This window comes from Piliocolobus tephrosceles, chromosome 5 (genome assembly GCF_002776525.5).
Source record: "Piliocolobus tephrosceles isolate RC106 chromosome 5, ASM277652v3, whole genome shotgun sequence".
Taxonomy (NCBI): domain Eukaryota; kingdom Metazoa; phylum Chordata; class Mammalia; order Primates; family Cercopithecidae; genus Piliocolobus; species Piliocolobus tephrosceles.
The window spans coordinates 136,385,857-136,401,688 of NC_045438.1; the positions used below are offsets into that span (position 1 = coordinate 136,385,857).

General features: G+C 52.1%; 2 protein-coding genes across 19 annotated transcripts in view; one reads left to right on the forward strand and one right to left on the reverse strand.

Annotated features, from left to right (window-relative positions):
* Positions 1–808: 808 nt before the first annotated feature.
* On the reverse strand, positions 809–15,015 carry BAG6 (BAG cochaperone 6). Of its 18 annotated transcripts, none has more exons than XM_023188928.2 (26): positions 14,484–15,015; positions 13,730–13,850; positions 11,245–11,362; positions 10,934–11,130; positions 10,650–10,703; positions 10,416–10,490; positions 9,345–9,580; positions 8,456–8,585; positions 7,496–7,693; positions 7,034–7,286; positions 6,611–6,688; positions 6,393–6,500; positions 6,168–6,280; positions 5,976–6,063; positions 5,229–5,515; positions 4,518–4,809; positions 4,181–4,350; positions 3,944–3,997; positions 3,735–3,837; positions 3,519–3,643; positions 3,207–3,353; positions 2,744–2,803; positions 2,171–2,314; positions 1,982–2,089; positions 1,279–1,425; positions 809–1,002 (listed from the first exon to the last, which is right to left on the reverse strand). In XM_023188928.2, exons 2-26 carry the CDS (start codon positions 13,835–13,837, stop codon positions 907–909), a joined length of 3,489 nt encoding a protein of 1,162 aa, XP_023044696.1. In that variant the 5' UTR covers positions 13,838–13,850; positions 14,484–15,015; the 3' UTR covers positions 809–906. The 18 variants fall into 18 exon arrangements, with proteins under 18 accessions (XP_023044696.1, XP_023044697.1, XP_023044699.1 ...); XM_023188929.2 differs by having other exon boundaries at positions 14,460–15,015; XM_023188931.2 differs by lacking the exon at positions 14,484–15,015 and adding an exon at positions 14,319–14,461 and having other exon boundaries at positions 5,976–6,060.
* APOM (apolipoprotein M) overlaps positions 14,466–15,832 on the forward strand; it is a 7,099-nt gene continuing 5,732 nt past the window's right edge. Inside the window, exon 1 of the mRNA XM_023188951.3 lies at positions 14,466–14,611. The gene's annotated coding sequence lies outside the window, so the exon portion shown is untranslated. The remainder of the gene's footprint in view (positions 14,612–15,832) is intronic.

Sequence of the window (15,832 nt, forward strand, 5' to 3'; positions counted from 1 at the left end):
AAAAACGTGACCATCATATTGGATCTTTAAATTTTTGTGAGTCAGGAATTTGGGCTGAGCTCAGCTGGATAAATCTGCTTTTTTGTGCCAGTGAGTGAGGTCAACTGGTCTGCAGCTGACACTTGGGCTGGTCCCAATATGGCTCCCTTTGCGTTATCTGGGGCCTTGGTGGGACATCTGTAACATTACTGGATTATCAACCAGCGTCTTCACATGGACTCTGCAGCAGACCTGTCTGTGAGCTCATGTTCCAAGAGGTCTAGGTGGAATCTGCTAAGCTTATGTGATGTTTAGCCAAGGTAGGGGATGGGGGGTGAGAACGGACATCAACTGCATCTCAAAGGAGACTAGCAAATTTGCAGCCATAGGACTTTGGTCCTTTATGATGAACTAAGGGGAAATCTCTGTTAAGGCTTCAATGTTGGAGCACATTTAAGGGGCTCTTTGAATTGGATAGACCAATTGCAGCACTGTCAAACTAAGTGGGATTTCACATGGTAACATTGCATGCTAGTTATGCTAAGACTACAGGTAGGTCTGCAGCTGCTTAGAAACTTTGATGACTAATTTGAGAGCTCTATCCTAGCAGGCACCTGGAGTATGCTCCCAACTCAAAATACAGGTCCTTTATTTACATATAAAGTGCTTTTGCGCAAAAAAACTGGTTTGTACAATTCAGCGTGCTGGGTGAACAAAACGGTGTCCATATGCTCACAAGATACTACAAGCTTTCTGGTACTCCAAGGAAGTATTTAAAAAACAAGTTCACACAAGATTAAGGGACTCACACTACTTAATGGAGACAATGTAGAGAGAAAGCAGCCAGAAAAATCCGACCTTTATTTCTTAAATACTGTGAAGGGGGGGAAACGGTCCCCTGATGAGGAAGGGCCATAGAGCAAAGAGCTAAGGATCATCAGCAAAGGCCCGGTGGGCATTGGGGAAGCGCTGGGGACTGTAGTTGGGGTCTTCCTGCAGTCGTTTTTGTATATCGGACCGGAGCTAAAGAGAGAAAGCAAGCAGGTTGGAGAAACACTGGCCAAGTCCCTATGATCCAGCAAGCAAACAAGGCCATCCCTCAGAAACTTAACATTTCCCCCACCAAGCACACTGTCAAAGAGCCCGGGGTGGCATTGTCAAGCCTTCCCAGATGCCAAAGGGGAAAACAAATGGTAGCATCAGGGTGACCAGTTCATCGTTGAAGGGATCCAAGGAAGAGGGACCCTAGCCCAACCCCTCCCACTAGACCATCCCTATTCTGCTTCAAGGTGGGGGCACCTGCTGCCTGTAGCTCTCCTGAACCTCTGGTGCCTCCAGGTCCTGGCTCAGGCTCTCAGGGCTCGTCAGGGGCCGAGCTCCAGCTGCCTTAGCTGCCCGGCTCACAGCCTCTGAGAGAAGCAGCTGGGGGCCCTCACCCTGCATCGTCTGGGGGACAGGGGGTTGGGAGGGAAAAGAGGATCAATGTCAGATCCAGTGCCACCATCTGGCTCATCCTTTCCATGAGTCAACCACTCCACTGAGTCTCCATGCTAGTGGAGAGAGGGGAAGTAGAGTCCAGGATGTGGTTTTTACAGCAGAAATGCCTTCCTAATTCCCCTTGGCTCTAGCCAAAACCAAAGTGAATGTGCTTGAACGTGCTCTTCAAAACGAGAGGCAGAAGGGATCAAACCATCTGGGATTCAAGAGCTAGATAATTCACAAGAGGAAACCCACCTTAAAGGAAAATGGGATCTAAGCACATGGGGATTAGGCAGCTGAGGAACTAATACAGGACCTGCTAGCAAACAGACTAAGGTTAAGTCCTGTATGGTTATGCAACAACCAAGAGCAAGTCTGAATCCCAGAAAGGTTTCCTCATTAAATGAGAGGAGGGGAGGGGAGACTAAATAACAAGAGCTCCTACCATCTCTAAATAGTTTAATTCCAGGCATGACGGGGAAACCTGGATAGAGAGAGAGGCTTAGGGAAGAGGAAAACCAACCTTGCGTCTCTTGGCAGGCATACCACTGAGGTAGGCATCACTCAGAGGGGGCTGCGGTTTCACCTTCCGCTGGCTCTGAATGTCCTGCTGGATAATAGGCACCCATTCCTGGGGAGGAAAAGATGAGAACGTAGTAATGCCCTTGACTTTCAGTTGCCTTGACACACTGGATTACTTCCTGACACTTACTGGGGGGACTGCAGCTGCCCAAGGTTCTGTCTCAGCTGAAGCTCCATCCTGTTCATCCCGGGAGCCCCCCTCAGGAGCAGGAGGTGGACCTCGGGACATGGCCTCTTCCGCTGTTGTTCCAGGGGCTGGGGAAGCATTCTCCCGCTGGGTGTCAGATGGTGGGAAGAGCCAGGCTTCAGAATTTTTAGCCTCCAAACTTTTTTTTTTTTTTTTTTTCAAAATGGAGTCTCGCTCTGTCGCCCAGGCTGGAGTGCAGTGGCCGGATCTCAGCTCACTGCAAGCTCCGCCTCCCGGGCTTACACCATTCTCCTGCCTCAGCCTCCCGAGTGTAGCTGGGACTACAGGCGCCCGCCACCTCGCCCGGCTAGTTTTTTTTGTATTTCTTTTAGTAGAGACGGGGTTTCACTGTGTTAGCCAGGATGGTCTCGATCTCCTGACCTCGTGATCCGCCCGCCTCGGCCTCCCAAAGTGCTGGGATTACAGGCTTGAGCCACCGCGCCCGGCCGCCTCCAAACCTTTCTCCCCAAGCCCTCCACATTATCTGGCCCCTCAAACTCCCCCTCTCCCAAGTACCTGAGGCTCAGGGGAAGCTCTTTCTGCTCCCTGAACTTCCATTGGCTCCTCAGGAAGTGGCTGTGAAATTAAAGAACAACATATCTCAGCCGGGCACGGTGGCTCATGCCTGTAATCCCAGCACTTTGGGAGGCCGAGGCGGGTGGATCACGAGGTCAGGAAATCGAGACCATCTTGGCTAACACGATGAAACCCCGTCTCTACTAAAAACACACACAAAAAAATTAGCCAGGTCTGGTGGTGGACGCCTGTAGTCCCAGCTACTCGGGAGGCTGAGGCAGGAGAATGGCGTGAACCCGGGAGGCAGAGCTTGCAGTGAGCCGAGATCGCGCCACTGCACTCCAGCCTGGGAGACAGAGCGAGACTCCGTCTCAGGAAAAAAAAAACCACAACAATATATTTCCTCTCAGATCTCTCCAATTCTTTCAAGTACCCTGACCCCATCGCCCATCAGGTCCCTTACCTGGGGGGGATCACCAACCCTGCGAACGTATCTGAGAATGGCATCAGGGCCTACAGGCATGTGCTCCAGTATCACCTGAAGCCTCAGTCCCATCATAGTGGTCAGCCAGCTCACCAAGGAGGGACTCACCCCACGAGACATACGACGCTGAGGGGCAGAAAGCAGATTTAAAATATAAAACCCTCAACCACCTTTCCTAATATATTAGATCCAGGGTACAAAACGTCAGTTTAGAAAAGAAAAATGAAAACTGCAGAGAATGGAAATCTCAGGAAACAAAAGGCTAAGGACCTGGGGCTAGGTGGTGCTTACAATTCGGCCACTGATAACAGCAGCAAGCTCCATCTGCTGTCCCCCCAAGCAATGCAGGTTCAGGGCCAGGCATTCAAACAGGCCTCGGTTACACAACTCCAGCAACCGGGCCCCAAATCCACTATCTGTGGGCAAAACACAAGGAGGGAATGCTGGCACACGGCAGCCCTGCACATCCAACAGGCCCCACTCGCCCCCGCCTGGCCAGCCCCTGACCTGTGCAGTGCAGCACATGAGCAGCAATGCTATTAAACTGCTCTTGGAGAAATTCCAGGTTTGTCCGGATGATGTCCACACCTGGCTGAACCTGCACCAAGGACTGAGAGACAAGATACACAAAAACAGGAATCGTAAGACTGGGAACGGAGGAGGCAGCTGCCTCGACCTGACCCAGGAGAGGAGGGGAATAGAGAAGGGTTACTCACAAAACTCTCCCGCACATACTCTTCTAGCCCCGTGATCAATGTGTGGGTTGCCATCTGCGGAGGAAACAGAACAGGTTTAGTTCAAAGCCTCAGTCCTCCCAAGACTTCCACCTTGACCCCAACGAGTCCAGGGCTTGTGTGGGGGCCACTGGAGCTTTACCTGGCAGAGAAGCAGTCAGAAATAAGGAATAAAATGTGCAAAGGAGGAGAGCTCGGGGGCCCCTGGCCTTCATTTACCCGGATGTTACTAGGTGTGGGCTCCTGACCACCCAGGTAGTGTTGGTGGAAGAAGGATCGCAGCTGGGGTTGCAGCCGTTGTAGTGGCTGAAAATGCCCATGAATAAGCATCACTACGTCCACCATAGAGAAGTTCTGGCACAGAAGAGAGAGCAGGGCCCCAAAGAATCCTGGGGGGACAGGGGCAGATGTTAGCAATGACCTTTACCACCTGGCTTGCCCACCCACAACCAGGTACCAACCTCATCCCACCTTGGCAACACCCCTAAACCAAGGCCATCTACCTTCCTCTGGCTGCCCCTTCCTGGAGCAAGCCAAAGCACCCCCTTTTGCTCACCAAGGGCCCCATCAGCTCCAGGCTCAAAGATGTTGCTGGATCCACTGAGGCGTTGTATGAAGGCAGCAATACTTTCACTGCTGCCAGCCCGAGCCCCCAAGGAGCCCAGCAGGGAGCTCAGCACACCCTGCACCACTGAGGTAAAAAACTCCGGTGATAGGCTCTCAAGACCCAGGCCTCCAGGACTCCCTGCCCTACCAGAAGGGGAGCTTGCTGGGGGCATGGTCTGCTGCTCTGGGGCAGGCTGTGGGGGTGGAGGAGGTGGGGGTGGTGGAGGGGCTGTCTGTGTTGCCTGGCAAATAGAAAAGGAACAAAGAACAGAAGGTTGAGGTGAGAATGCAGACGGAAATAATATGGCATCAAGAGGGCACAAACCAGTGGGCCTGGGAAGATGGGGAGTTACATTCTGATCTTCACTGCTGAGAGCAGAAGTACGGTAGGTATTTAACAGAGTCAGGCAGCACAACTACCTACCTCTTCCTCTGAACAGGTTATCAGAAAGCAGTGACACTCATTACTACACTTTCTTTCTAAACCTCATTTTCTTCATCTTTAAAATGAAGGGATCAGAGTCAATGAATTCCCAAGGCCCCTTCCCCAACATGTCACCAGGGGCTCTTACCCAGTGGTTATATAATGGGAAGAAGGTACCACTGCCTGGCTGGGCCGGGGGACAGGAAGGGTGAGGTGAATGGCAAGCCAGCCACTCACCTGCAAGAAGTCAGTCATGCCCTGGAGAAAGGCAGGGACACCAGGCATCGCCACAGTGATGGTGGGAGAAGCCACGCCAGGCCCTCCAGCCCCTGGTCCGGCAGGCCCTAGCAGGTTCCCCAGAAGCTGAGAGAACTGAAGATCAGCCGTGGAGGGTTGAGGGGTGGGTGGAGGCTGGGCAGGCCCCCCAGGGGCGGGGCCAGCTGTGGTAGCTGTGTTGGTGGTGCCAGCACTGGCAGAAGCAGTGGCAGGGGCTGGTGGTGGAGCCATTCCTGGAGTCCCCTGAGCTGTAAGAAACCAAAAGAAAAAAGCTGGGCTGAGCATGGTGGCTCTCAACTGTAATCCTAGCAACTCTGGGAGGCCAAGGCAGGAGAACTGCTTGAGCCCAGAATCTAGGCCACATAGCAAAACCCCATCTCTACCAAAAAAACAAAAAAAGACAATTACTAGCCAGAAGCTAGTACTGCTAGCTACTCAGGAGGCTGAGGCAGGAGAATCACTCGAACCCAGGAAGCGGAGCTTGCAGTGAGCAGAGATTGCACCACTGTACTCCAGCCTGGTGGACAGAGCGAGACTCTATCCCCCCGAAAAAAAAGAAAAACGCTGAAACCTGAAGACAAACAAGATGCTATAGCAGCCCCATTCCAGGAAAGTAGGAACCAAGAAAATACAGAAAGAACTAGAAAGTGCCAATAAACAGACGAGGAAAAGAATTTAAAGTCAGAGTGGGGAAGAATGAAAACTCACCCACAAGGACTGGCTGCATAAGAAGTTGCCCCACAAGGCCGCTCACCATCTGGGCCAATGAGGCATTGGTACCCAGCCCGGCGCCCTGCTGGATAGAGAGCAAGGGAGGACTTCAGACCTGCCCTTCCATGCACCACCACAGGAGTCTCTCCCTAGACTGTTACGCACTAGAACTCCCCAACCCTTGCTCACCAGTGTCCCAGAGACTGGGGGCCCTCCAGGATGGGAAGGCCGAGCCTGTGGAGGAGTGGGCCGGGCAATCACCACCCGGGTCGGAGCTGTTGGGAAGCCTGGCACCTGCTGTCCTGTGGGTGGCAGAAGAGAGAGACCCAACAGGGCTGAGGGCCAGGCCCTTGCCAGCCAGCTGCCACCATGGACTGTGCCCCACCTCCCAAGCCTCCCCTTCCAGGTCATTACCTGCGGCCGCGGAGGCAACAGCTGCCACCATGGCCTGATGAGTGATCTGGTGGGCGACGGCGTGCATGAACTCAGGGGGCAGGGAGGGCAGCTGGATGAGGGTGGAGCCTGGGGGGCGGGTCTGATGTAACCTTGAACCTGGACCCCTTCAACCCACCCACTCAGCCCTTCCCCTTCTCTACCCAGAGCTCAGCCTGCCCTGATGCCCTCACTCTTACCCAGGGTTTGGCCATGACCAGGGGGCCCCAGGGGGCCAGTGGGAGCACTCGGAACACCACCAGGCTGTGTGCCAGAATCTGGGCAGGGAAACAGAGAGAGTGGCCCTGAGGTAGGTACGGCCAAGGCCTAACTATATCCTCCTGAGATCAGGCATACTTCAGGCCCATAATCCCCCAATCAGAAAGCCTGCTTTTCCCTCCATCTAAACAGGGAGAAGGTGCTCCCTTCACCATGCAAACACATCTCCAAAAACAAAGCAACCCGTCCCCCATATCTATCTACTAAAGCTTCTGCTCTGGTCCCCAGGCTACCACCACCAGCATGGGCCTCTCCCTTCCCCACCCCGTTTCCTCACACCTCAACATGAACCGCCCTCATCATGCTGATTCTGCTCTTCTCGCCAGCAACTGATCCTAACTCACCTTGAATGTTCATGTGCATCATGACCACGGGTTCCACGCTCTGGTGGGAAATCCGGATGACCCTCGGGTGGCTGGTGGCTGGCGGGGGAGCTGGACCTGGAGGGGGAGCCCCCTCAGCTGAGGACTCGACATTAGTAGAAGACGGAGCCACGGACGAGGCCTGCCCAGGACCAGGGGGAGGTGCCTCCGCATTGGGAGTTGGGGGGGGCCGAGTCCCATTTCCTGTCATGGTCACAGTGGTTCCCACGTTGATCTGAAAAAGACAGATGGACAGGCAGAAGTGAGAAAAATACAGAAGCCTAACCAAGAAATCCTCACGATAAACCTCTAAAGTATCTCCAGCCTCCATCACCATGTTTCCAAAGTCTCCTCCTTTCCTAACCTCCTTCAGGCCCAGTAGCTATCCTGGGTCACTCTATCAACACCCCTCACTCTCCCTCAGGCCAGACTCCCCTAACCCACCTGTATGGGAATGGCTGCCTGCTGGAGCACCATGGGGGTGGTGTAGTGAGACATAGGCCGGACTACATGCAGGTGTCGTGGGGGCGCACAGGCCAGATTGCAGCGCAGGTCAGATAGTGCAACAAAGGTGTTGCCCAGCAGTCGCAGGCTCTCCCCCACCAAGTTGATCAACCGCTGATCCTCCTCCCGGCCCTCGTGCTGCACACCCCAGCCAAACACAAAAGGGCAGAAAATATCAAGCTGGAGTCCATCTCACTAATGAAAGCAATAATGCCTTCTAAGAATACCACGTCCTCCAAAACTTTCAGTTATATCCTTGTAAGTTTATATGCAGACCAAATCTCTGCAAATAAATTACATCTTATTCACATGAGAAACATCGTATTAAAACACTACAATGAATCAGTCAAGTCATCATATACTGATCTCCTTTAAACTTTCTAAATTCATTCAGAGGCACAAAGGGTACAAGGACAGTGGTTACAGCAAAGATTATCACCTTCTCCGTAAGGGAGGAAAAAGTCACTTACAGGTTCAGAGGGAAATTGTTTTGTTGCAATGTGTGTGTGGTTTTGTTTGTCTCGCTCTGTCACCCAGGCTAGAGTGCAGTAATGCAATCTTGGCACACCGCAACCTCCTCTTCCCGAGTTCAAGCGATTCTCCTGTCTCAGCCTCCTGAGTAGCTGGGATTACAGGTGTGCACCACTACGTCCAGCTAATTTTTATACTTTCAGTAGAGATGGGGTTTCACCATGTTGGCTAGGCTGGTCTCAAACTCCCGACCTCAGGTGATCCGCCCACCTTGGCCTCCCAAAGTGCTGGAATTACAGGCATGAGCCACTGCACCCGGCCCTGTTGCAATGTTTTTCGAGGGAGGGAAAAAGTTATCTGTATTTCAGCCTGTTCTGTTTTGGGAGTACTGGGGCTAAGGAGAAAGGGCAGGGCCATCAAAGGGCTCACATTGTTATTATAGTCCGTGGTGGCAGCAGCACCCAGAACCTCGTAGTAGCGCTGCAAGAAGGGCTGGAGGCGACTCTCCAGCCGCTGCAGCTCTTGGAGCACCTCCACATACTCCGCAGGGGAAGGATGGCTGTGGACAAACCCAAGGGGCAGTGAGCCAAAGCTTTCCTCAGATTCCCAACCTCACAGTCAACAGGGACCACATGTGCCCTCCTTCTCCCGGGTCTCCTAGAGCCCTGGCCCAATCCTTCTTTGGACCAGCAGAGCTTCTATTTTCAACCTCCGCCTCCTGGGTTCAAACGATCCTCCTGCCTCTGCCTCTGCCTCCCAAGTAGCTGGGATTAAGTCGCCTGCCACCACACCCAGCTAATTTTTGTATTTTTTAGTAGAGACAGGGTTTCACCATGTTGGCCAGGCTGGTCTCAAAACTCCTGACCTCAGGTGATCTACCCGCCTCGGTCTCCCGAAGTGCTGGGATTACAGGCACGAGCCACTGTGCCCAGCCAAAACTTCTATTCTTTACTCCCACCCATGAGGATGGGGAGAAGAAAATGAACTGCTCCCACCCTCTCCACCACAATCCTGCACCTATAATGGTGAGAGACTAATTCTAAGAAAGAGAGCAAGCCTATATGAACTCAGAGAAGAGAATTCTCATCAGGCTCAGGAGATACCATTTGGATTTTCTTGCCGTAGGGAGAGCAGTTCTTCTCAGCTGCCTGTCCTAGCATCATTTACCTATACCAAGAGAGCCCCTCCTCGCCCCTCAATGGTAACCTTCAACTAGGACCTCCAAGTAATCCTTTCCCTCCCTTGCCATGGTTCACTTTCTTCTCCCCATACTTCACTTAGGATTTCCCACCCCCTAAAGATTCCCTCCATCTCTCACTTGGGTGCGTTTGTTTCCGGGGCAGGTGTTGGGCCCGCTGGGGCTGGACCAGGAGTGAGCTCCGGGTTCTGGGCTGGGGCACGCTCCTCCACTTCTTCTGCCTCCATGGGCTCCCGAGGAGGGGCTTCACTTTCAACTGGTTCTGATGTTTGAGAGCTCAAGGCTACTGGCTCCTGGGTCACAGCTGGTGGCTGTGGGGGTGGCTGACTGTGCTGTGGTTGGGGTCCTCCTCGACACTGAAGGTAGGGGAGAGTCAGAATACCAAAAGCAGGATAAGACTGCTGCAGAGGATTACTCTGCAGGGGACTGGACAGAGAAAGCATCCTAACTAGACTCCCTGAAGGCATGGCTCTGCAACTGTATCTCTAACTCACTAGCAACTAGCATAAGACTGACACAAAGTAGATGCATAATAAGCATCTGTAATTTTTTTTTTGAGACAGTCTCTCGCTCTGTTGCCCAGGCTGGAGTGTTAGTAGCACAATCTCAGCTCACTACAACCTCCGCCTCCCAGGTTCAAGCGATTCTCTTGCCTCAGCCTTCCAAGTAGCCAGGACTACAGACTTGTGCCACCACGCTCAGCTAATTTTTGTACTTTTAGTAGAGACAGGGTTTCACCATGTTGGCCAGGCTGGTCTCGAACTCCTGACCACAGGTTATCCCCCTGCCATGGCCACCCAAAGTGCTGGGATTACAGGCAGGAGCCACCATGCCTGGCCACAACATCTGTAATATTTGTAAATAACTTTCTAACAAAGAGTAGAGATTGTGGTTTCCTGTCCTCCATAAGTTGGTTTCCCAGCCTCCACAAGTTAAGAGTGTGGAATCCTTTAATTGAAAAGAGATGCCATGAGACAAGTCTGAAACAAACTCCCCGGATACCAGGCACCAAGAGAACTGGCAGAAATGAGAGAGGCTCACAAAGATACTTCTTCTGCCCAGAACAATACTGCAGAGAAGACTAGATTATGAAGGCCAAACCCTGTGGATATGGCCAAACCCCAACCCCCAGGATGAGAGAAAAGGGAGAGGGAGGGTGGGGAGAGACCCTAGCCAACCTTGCCCACTTACCTCCATCCGGGATAGTAAGGTCTGTATATCCCTGATCATGTGTTGAGCCATCACCAGCCGTACTCGGGGCTCACTCTACAATGAGAGAAGGTTGATCAGGGTAGGTTACAGATGAAGCCATGAGTTCTACCACCTACTAAATCAGGTCCCAGCCATCTCTCAGTCAGGTCCAACCCACCTCCCAGCCTCCTTCTCCCAGATCCCCTTCCCTGACCCTCAGAGGCCCCTCAATACCTGAATCGGGGCCTGTTCCATGTTGATGTGAACATCCACAGCAGAGCCGTCACTCTGGGGAAAGGGTAAGGGAAGTTGTTCTGGGAGAAGCCAACACTAAGGCCTCCACACCTCCAATTCATTCCCTGGAGCCCCGCCCTCTTTTCTCCTTAAAGACTGAGACCAATAGCACACCACAGGGCCCCCTGAACCCAATCTAAAGATGGAACCATCTATCTCATTCCCTGTTGCTACCACAACCAAAGCTACCCGCAAAAGCCCTCCCCTGTGGAACATAAGCTTACAGGAAGATTGAAGGTTCCAACCATGACATAGCTGTTGGCATTCCGGTCATGAACAGAGGCCCCAGGCCCCCGAGTACCAGGCGGGGGTCCCCCACCATGAGTGGCTGAGGCAGACCCCGTCCCAGAAGATGCCCCAGAAGGGAGCTGAGTCTGAGGAGGAGCCCGTTCCACCAGGTGGATAACCTTTCCCCCAACATCTGCAGAAAAATAGACACACACTGAAACACAGTATGAACAGGTAAACCCATGGCTTCAGTTCATCCCTCCAGACAGCAGCCCCAACCTCTGAACTGCCTCCCCAGTCCCCTTACTGTATTCCTGGAGCTTCTTATCATCTTGCAGAACTCGTCCCTGGTAAATGAGCCGCTGTTTTTCAGATGGGATGCTGACAGAGGCAGCAATGTGCTCCTTAAACTCTTTTACATTCATCTGAAAAGATAGAGGAGGCATGCACAGGAATGGAAAGTATGGAAGAAAGAGGAAGAACACAGACAGACAACCGACTTGTGGAGGTGAGGGGTAAAAACCACCCCAGAATCACTCCCCATTAGTCTTGACTGTGAGATAATTACTATGCAAACCCTTAAACTAAAGTAACAGCTGTCAAAATACAGACAATAAACTTGGCTGGGTACGGTGGCTCACACCTGTAATCCCAACACTTTGGGAGGCCAAGGCAGGCAGATCATGTGAGGTCAGGAGTTTGAGACCAGCCTGGCCAACACAGTGAAATCCCTTTTTCACTAAAAAATACAAAAAAATTAGCCAGGCGTGGTGGTGGGTGCCTGTAATCCCAGCTACTAGGGAGGCTAAGGCAAGAGAATCACTTGAACTCAGGAGGCGGAGGTTGCAGTAAGCCAAGATCGCATCACTGCACTCTAGCCTGGGCGACAGAGAGGGACTCCATCTCAAAAAATTAAATAAATAAACTTAATGAAGCTCAGGTTATAGATCCAGGAAAAATAACACAGATGAAAAACAAAAAAATCACCTGGACATTATAGTCTCTGTCTGGCTCCCAAGGGAATTCCCAAGAGAATATGTGTCTAGAAACATCAGTGACCCCTTTCCAAACACAAAATGATACCAGTTTATTTACCAGACTCTCCTGTGATTTCCAAGATTAAAAAATGGCAAAGAAGATGGGGTCTGGAATCAGGTCAATGAAGAAAAACGAAGAAGATAAGAAAGTAGCAAAAAAGGTCCCGGCACAGTGGCTCACACCTGTAATCCCAGCACTTTGGGAGGCTGAGGCAGGTGGATCACCCAAGGTCAGTTCGAGACCAGCCTGGCCAACATGGTAAAACCCTGTTTCTACCAAAAATACAAAAATTAGCTGGGCGCAGTGGCGGGCATCTGTAATCCCAGATACTTGGAAGGCTTAGGCAGGAGAATCGCTTGAACCCAGGAAGCAGAGGTTGCACTGAACCGAGATTGCGCCCCAGCCCTCCATCCTGGGCAACAAGAGCAAAATTCCATCTCAAAAAAAAAAAAAAAAGTAGCAAAAAGAGAAATATTTTTCCTAACTAGAGACTGACTCTTGGGAAGTTCCAGAGTGTTTATACACAACTAATCACAAGTCTATACATAGCTTTGCTATATCCAGGTAATATCATGTTTTAGAAAACCATGGACCACCCCACATGCAATTTGTCTCCAAGTATTACAAAAATAAAGACACAGATAGCTAGGGCCGGGTGTGGTGGCTCATGCCTATAATCCCATCACTTTGGGAGGCCGAGGCAGGCAGATTACCTGAGGTCAGGAGTTTGAGACCAGCTTGACCAACATGGAGCAACCCTATCTCCACTAAAAATACAAAATTAACTGGATGTGGTGGCACATGCCTGTAATCCCAGTTACTAGGGAGGCTGAGGCAGGAGAATCACTTGAACCTGGGAAGCGGAGGTTGCGGTGGGCCGAGATCGTGCCACTGCACTCCAGCTTGGGCAACAACAGCGAAACTCCCTCTCAGGAAAAAAAAAAAAAGACATAGATAACTGTGTCCAAAGCTTTAAGCCCAAGAGACCCAAGATGTGCCACAAAAATTAGTAATTTCACTTAACAGTCTATCAAAAACCTATCTCCACTATGGGTTCTGATTTCTACCCTTTAAAAACACAGCATAAACCTGACTACTTTCTATCAATAACACACACTTGCTTAGGGTCCCTGTGCTGTTTCCCTTCCCAAAGGCCAGAGCCATGTCTGTCCCTTCGGGTTGGGGTCCACCCGTGATGATGACACACATCTTCCTTCCTCTGTATTTCCCTCTGCATTAAGTTCTATCCATGTGGAGGACAGAACAAAATCAGCCTCACTCACAAAACATCAGAAAACGTTCGATTGGAATACGAAGGGATCAATAAAAAGAAAATCTGAGGCCAGGTATGGTGGCTCATGCCTGTAATCCCAGCACTCCGGGAGGCAGAGGAAGGCAGATCACCTGAGGTAGGAGTTCGAGACCAGCCTGGCCAACATGGTGAAATCCCGTCTCTACTAAAAATACAAAAATTAGCTGGGTATAGTGGCACACACCTGTAATCCCAGCTACTCAGGAGGCTGAGGTAGGAGAATCGCTTGAACACAGGAGGTGGAAGTTTCAGTAAGCCAAGATCGAGCCACTACACTCCAGCCTGGAAGACAGAGTGAGACTCCATCTCAAAAAAAAAAAAAAAAAAGAAAGAAAGAAAGAAAGAAAATCTGATCACCAGAAAATCAGGCTCATCTCTCAGGTTAAGGAGCCTAAACGAGGAAAACCTAAAGATGTCTTCCAGAACTACTGAGGTGTCTCACCTGGGCCCCCACAATAAAGGTCCGAGTTTGAGAGTCCAGCGTCTTCACCAGCACCTCCAAGCTGTCAGGCTCCTCCACAGAGGAACTGGTACTATCATTAGGCTCCATGGCCGACAGGTCTCTAAACAAGAACGAAGGAAGGGAGGCCCGCTGTTGCCCAGCAGAGTGTACCCGGAAGACTCCCTAGCGTTAATCCCTGCCCCAATAACTAAAAAGTTTCTCCTACACAAACACACACATTCACACCTGTCCCCATCCCCCTTCTGATTCTGGGGCGCAGGGAGAGAAACACAAAGGGCAGGAGATCGACGGCACAGGGAGCTGGAGGACGAGAGGTGGGAGGGGCTCCACGATGCCAATCACAATAAGCGCGGAGCCAGTCAGATTAGGAAGGAAGCACGAGACCAGAGACTAGTGTCATCACCGGTCACGGCAGGACAAGCACCCCAGAGCTCGGAAAATCCTGGGACTACGCGAAAGCGGTGGTCGCGCCACACTCTGCGGGGAAAGTGGTTTCGCGCACGCGCGCCACGCCCATCGAACCCTCCTAACTCACTAGACCCGAAACAGCACTCACGGGGCCACCGACCTGATAGCTGACTGCCCGCGTCTACTGGCTTCCCACGGTGTTCCAGCAGAACGGCACAACTAACCCACAGCCAAACACAAACACACAAACACACACACACCCCCACTACCCCGCGGCTCCGCCCCCGACTTCCCCACGGACCGTCACTTCCGGTCTCCCCCAAACCTGCCACCGACGGCCACTTCCGTTTCCCCGATAGTATTTGGGGATCTCGAGGCGATACTTCCGGCTCCCCCCAGGCCCCCAAGCTTTACTTTTGTGGGGCACGACGAGAAAGTCCGCAGCCCCAAACAGTGAGTTTCTGAGGGCGAGTCGGGCCGGGGCCGGCCTAGGTGGGAGGGAGCCGAACACCCAGAGGAGCCGCCGCCGCCGTCGCCCGGGGGACCGTACTACGCCTGCGTGTGTCGCAGTACGCATGCGTAGACACTTAAGCATCCCCCCCCCCCCCCTCGCCGACAACCCCCTCGGGGGCGTTCACGTCTGTGCGCGCGCTTGAGCTCTAGAAGATTGAGGTGGCTACCGTAGATGCCTGAAAAACAATCACCAGCTGGGACTACCACTGCCTCGAGAGGGGCTATGGACGGTCGTATGGACCTTGGACTTTGGAGATGCGGGATTATGCCACATTAATCTATGTTTAAATCTTGACAAGCTGAGAATTTCAGGCGGCACTGTCCTAGCCAGCTAAAACTCTTCTCCACCTCTTCGCCCTCGCTGCGCCCTTTCTTCTGTGCCTCCGGAAGTTACTCTTACAGTAGGCGTTTGGGGGCGGCACGGGGCGATTTTGTTCTTGGTTGTTTGGTTGGGCTAGATTTCGGTTCCGCCGGATGGGCGTTTTGCGGGCTGTGGGCGTCACATTCGTCACCGGAGGTGTGTGGCCAAGGGGACATGATACGTTTTAGGAAAACTAAGAGTGCTACTACATTGCAGGATTTTTGTCAAGAAAAGAGGCGCCTCCGAGTTTGAGAATTGGGAGCAGATGGAGCTGGAGTGGACAGAAAGACAAGACCCTGACAGTGGAGAATTTAAAGACCGGCCAGCATGCTTCCGAAGGCTGGGGGTGGAGGCATTACCGCATCTCCGTGCCCTCTTCTCTTAACCTGCCCTGGGACAAGGGCCTTGGCCCTGCGAAACTGCGAGTCCTCCAGAAAGACACATCGCTGCTGGGGTGCCCAACCTTTCTGGGATTCGTAGTTTATACCCAGGTCCTGGTTATGTTTTAGTTAAGAGTTCTAATAAGCATCTGTTTAATGAGCACTTGTGCCAGCCCATATGCTACGGGTTTTATGGGGGTTTTTTGTTTGTTTTGTTTTGTTTTGTTAAACTTTTTGAGACGGAGTCTCGCTCTGTCGCCCAGGCTGGAGTGCAATGGCGCGATCTTGGCAACCTCCGCCTCCCGGGTTCACGCCATTCTCCTGCCTCAGCCTCCCGAGTAGCTGGGACTACAGGCGTCCGCCACCTCACCCGGCTAGTTTTTTTGTATTTTTTAGTAGAGACGGGGTTTCACCGTGTTA

What these genes read in the sequence shown, in the direction of transcription:
- BAG6 (XM_023188928.2), bottom strand. Translation starts at nt 13,837, where the DNA reads ATGGAGCCTAATGATAGTACCAGTTCCTCTGTGGAGGAGCCTGACAGC. An exon ending in TGGAACAGGCCCCGATTCAG is followed by an intron (nt 10,491 to 10,649) that starts GTATTGAGGGGC and finishes CTCTCATTGTAG; the next exon opens with AGTGAGCCCCGAGTACGGCT. An exon ending in AGGAGAGCTACAGGCAGCAG is followed by an intron (nt 1,003 to 1,278) that starts GTGCCCCCACCT and finishes TTCTCTCTTTAG; the next exon opens with CTCCGGTCCGATATACAAAA.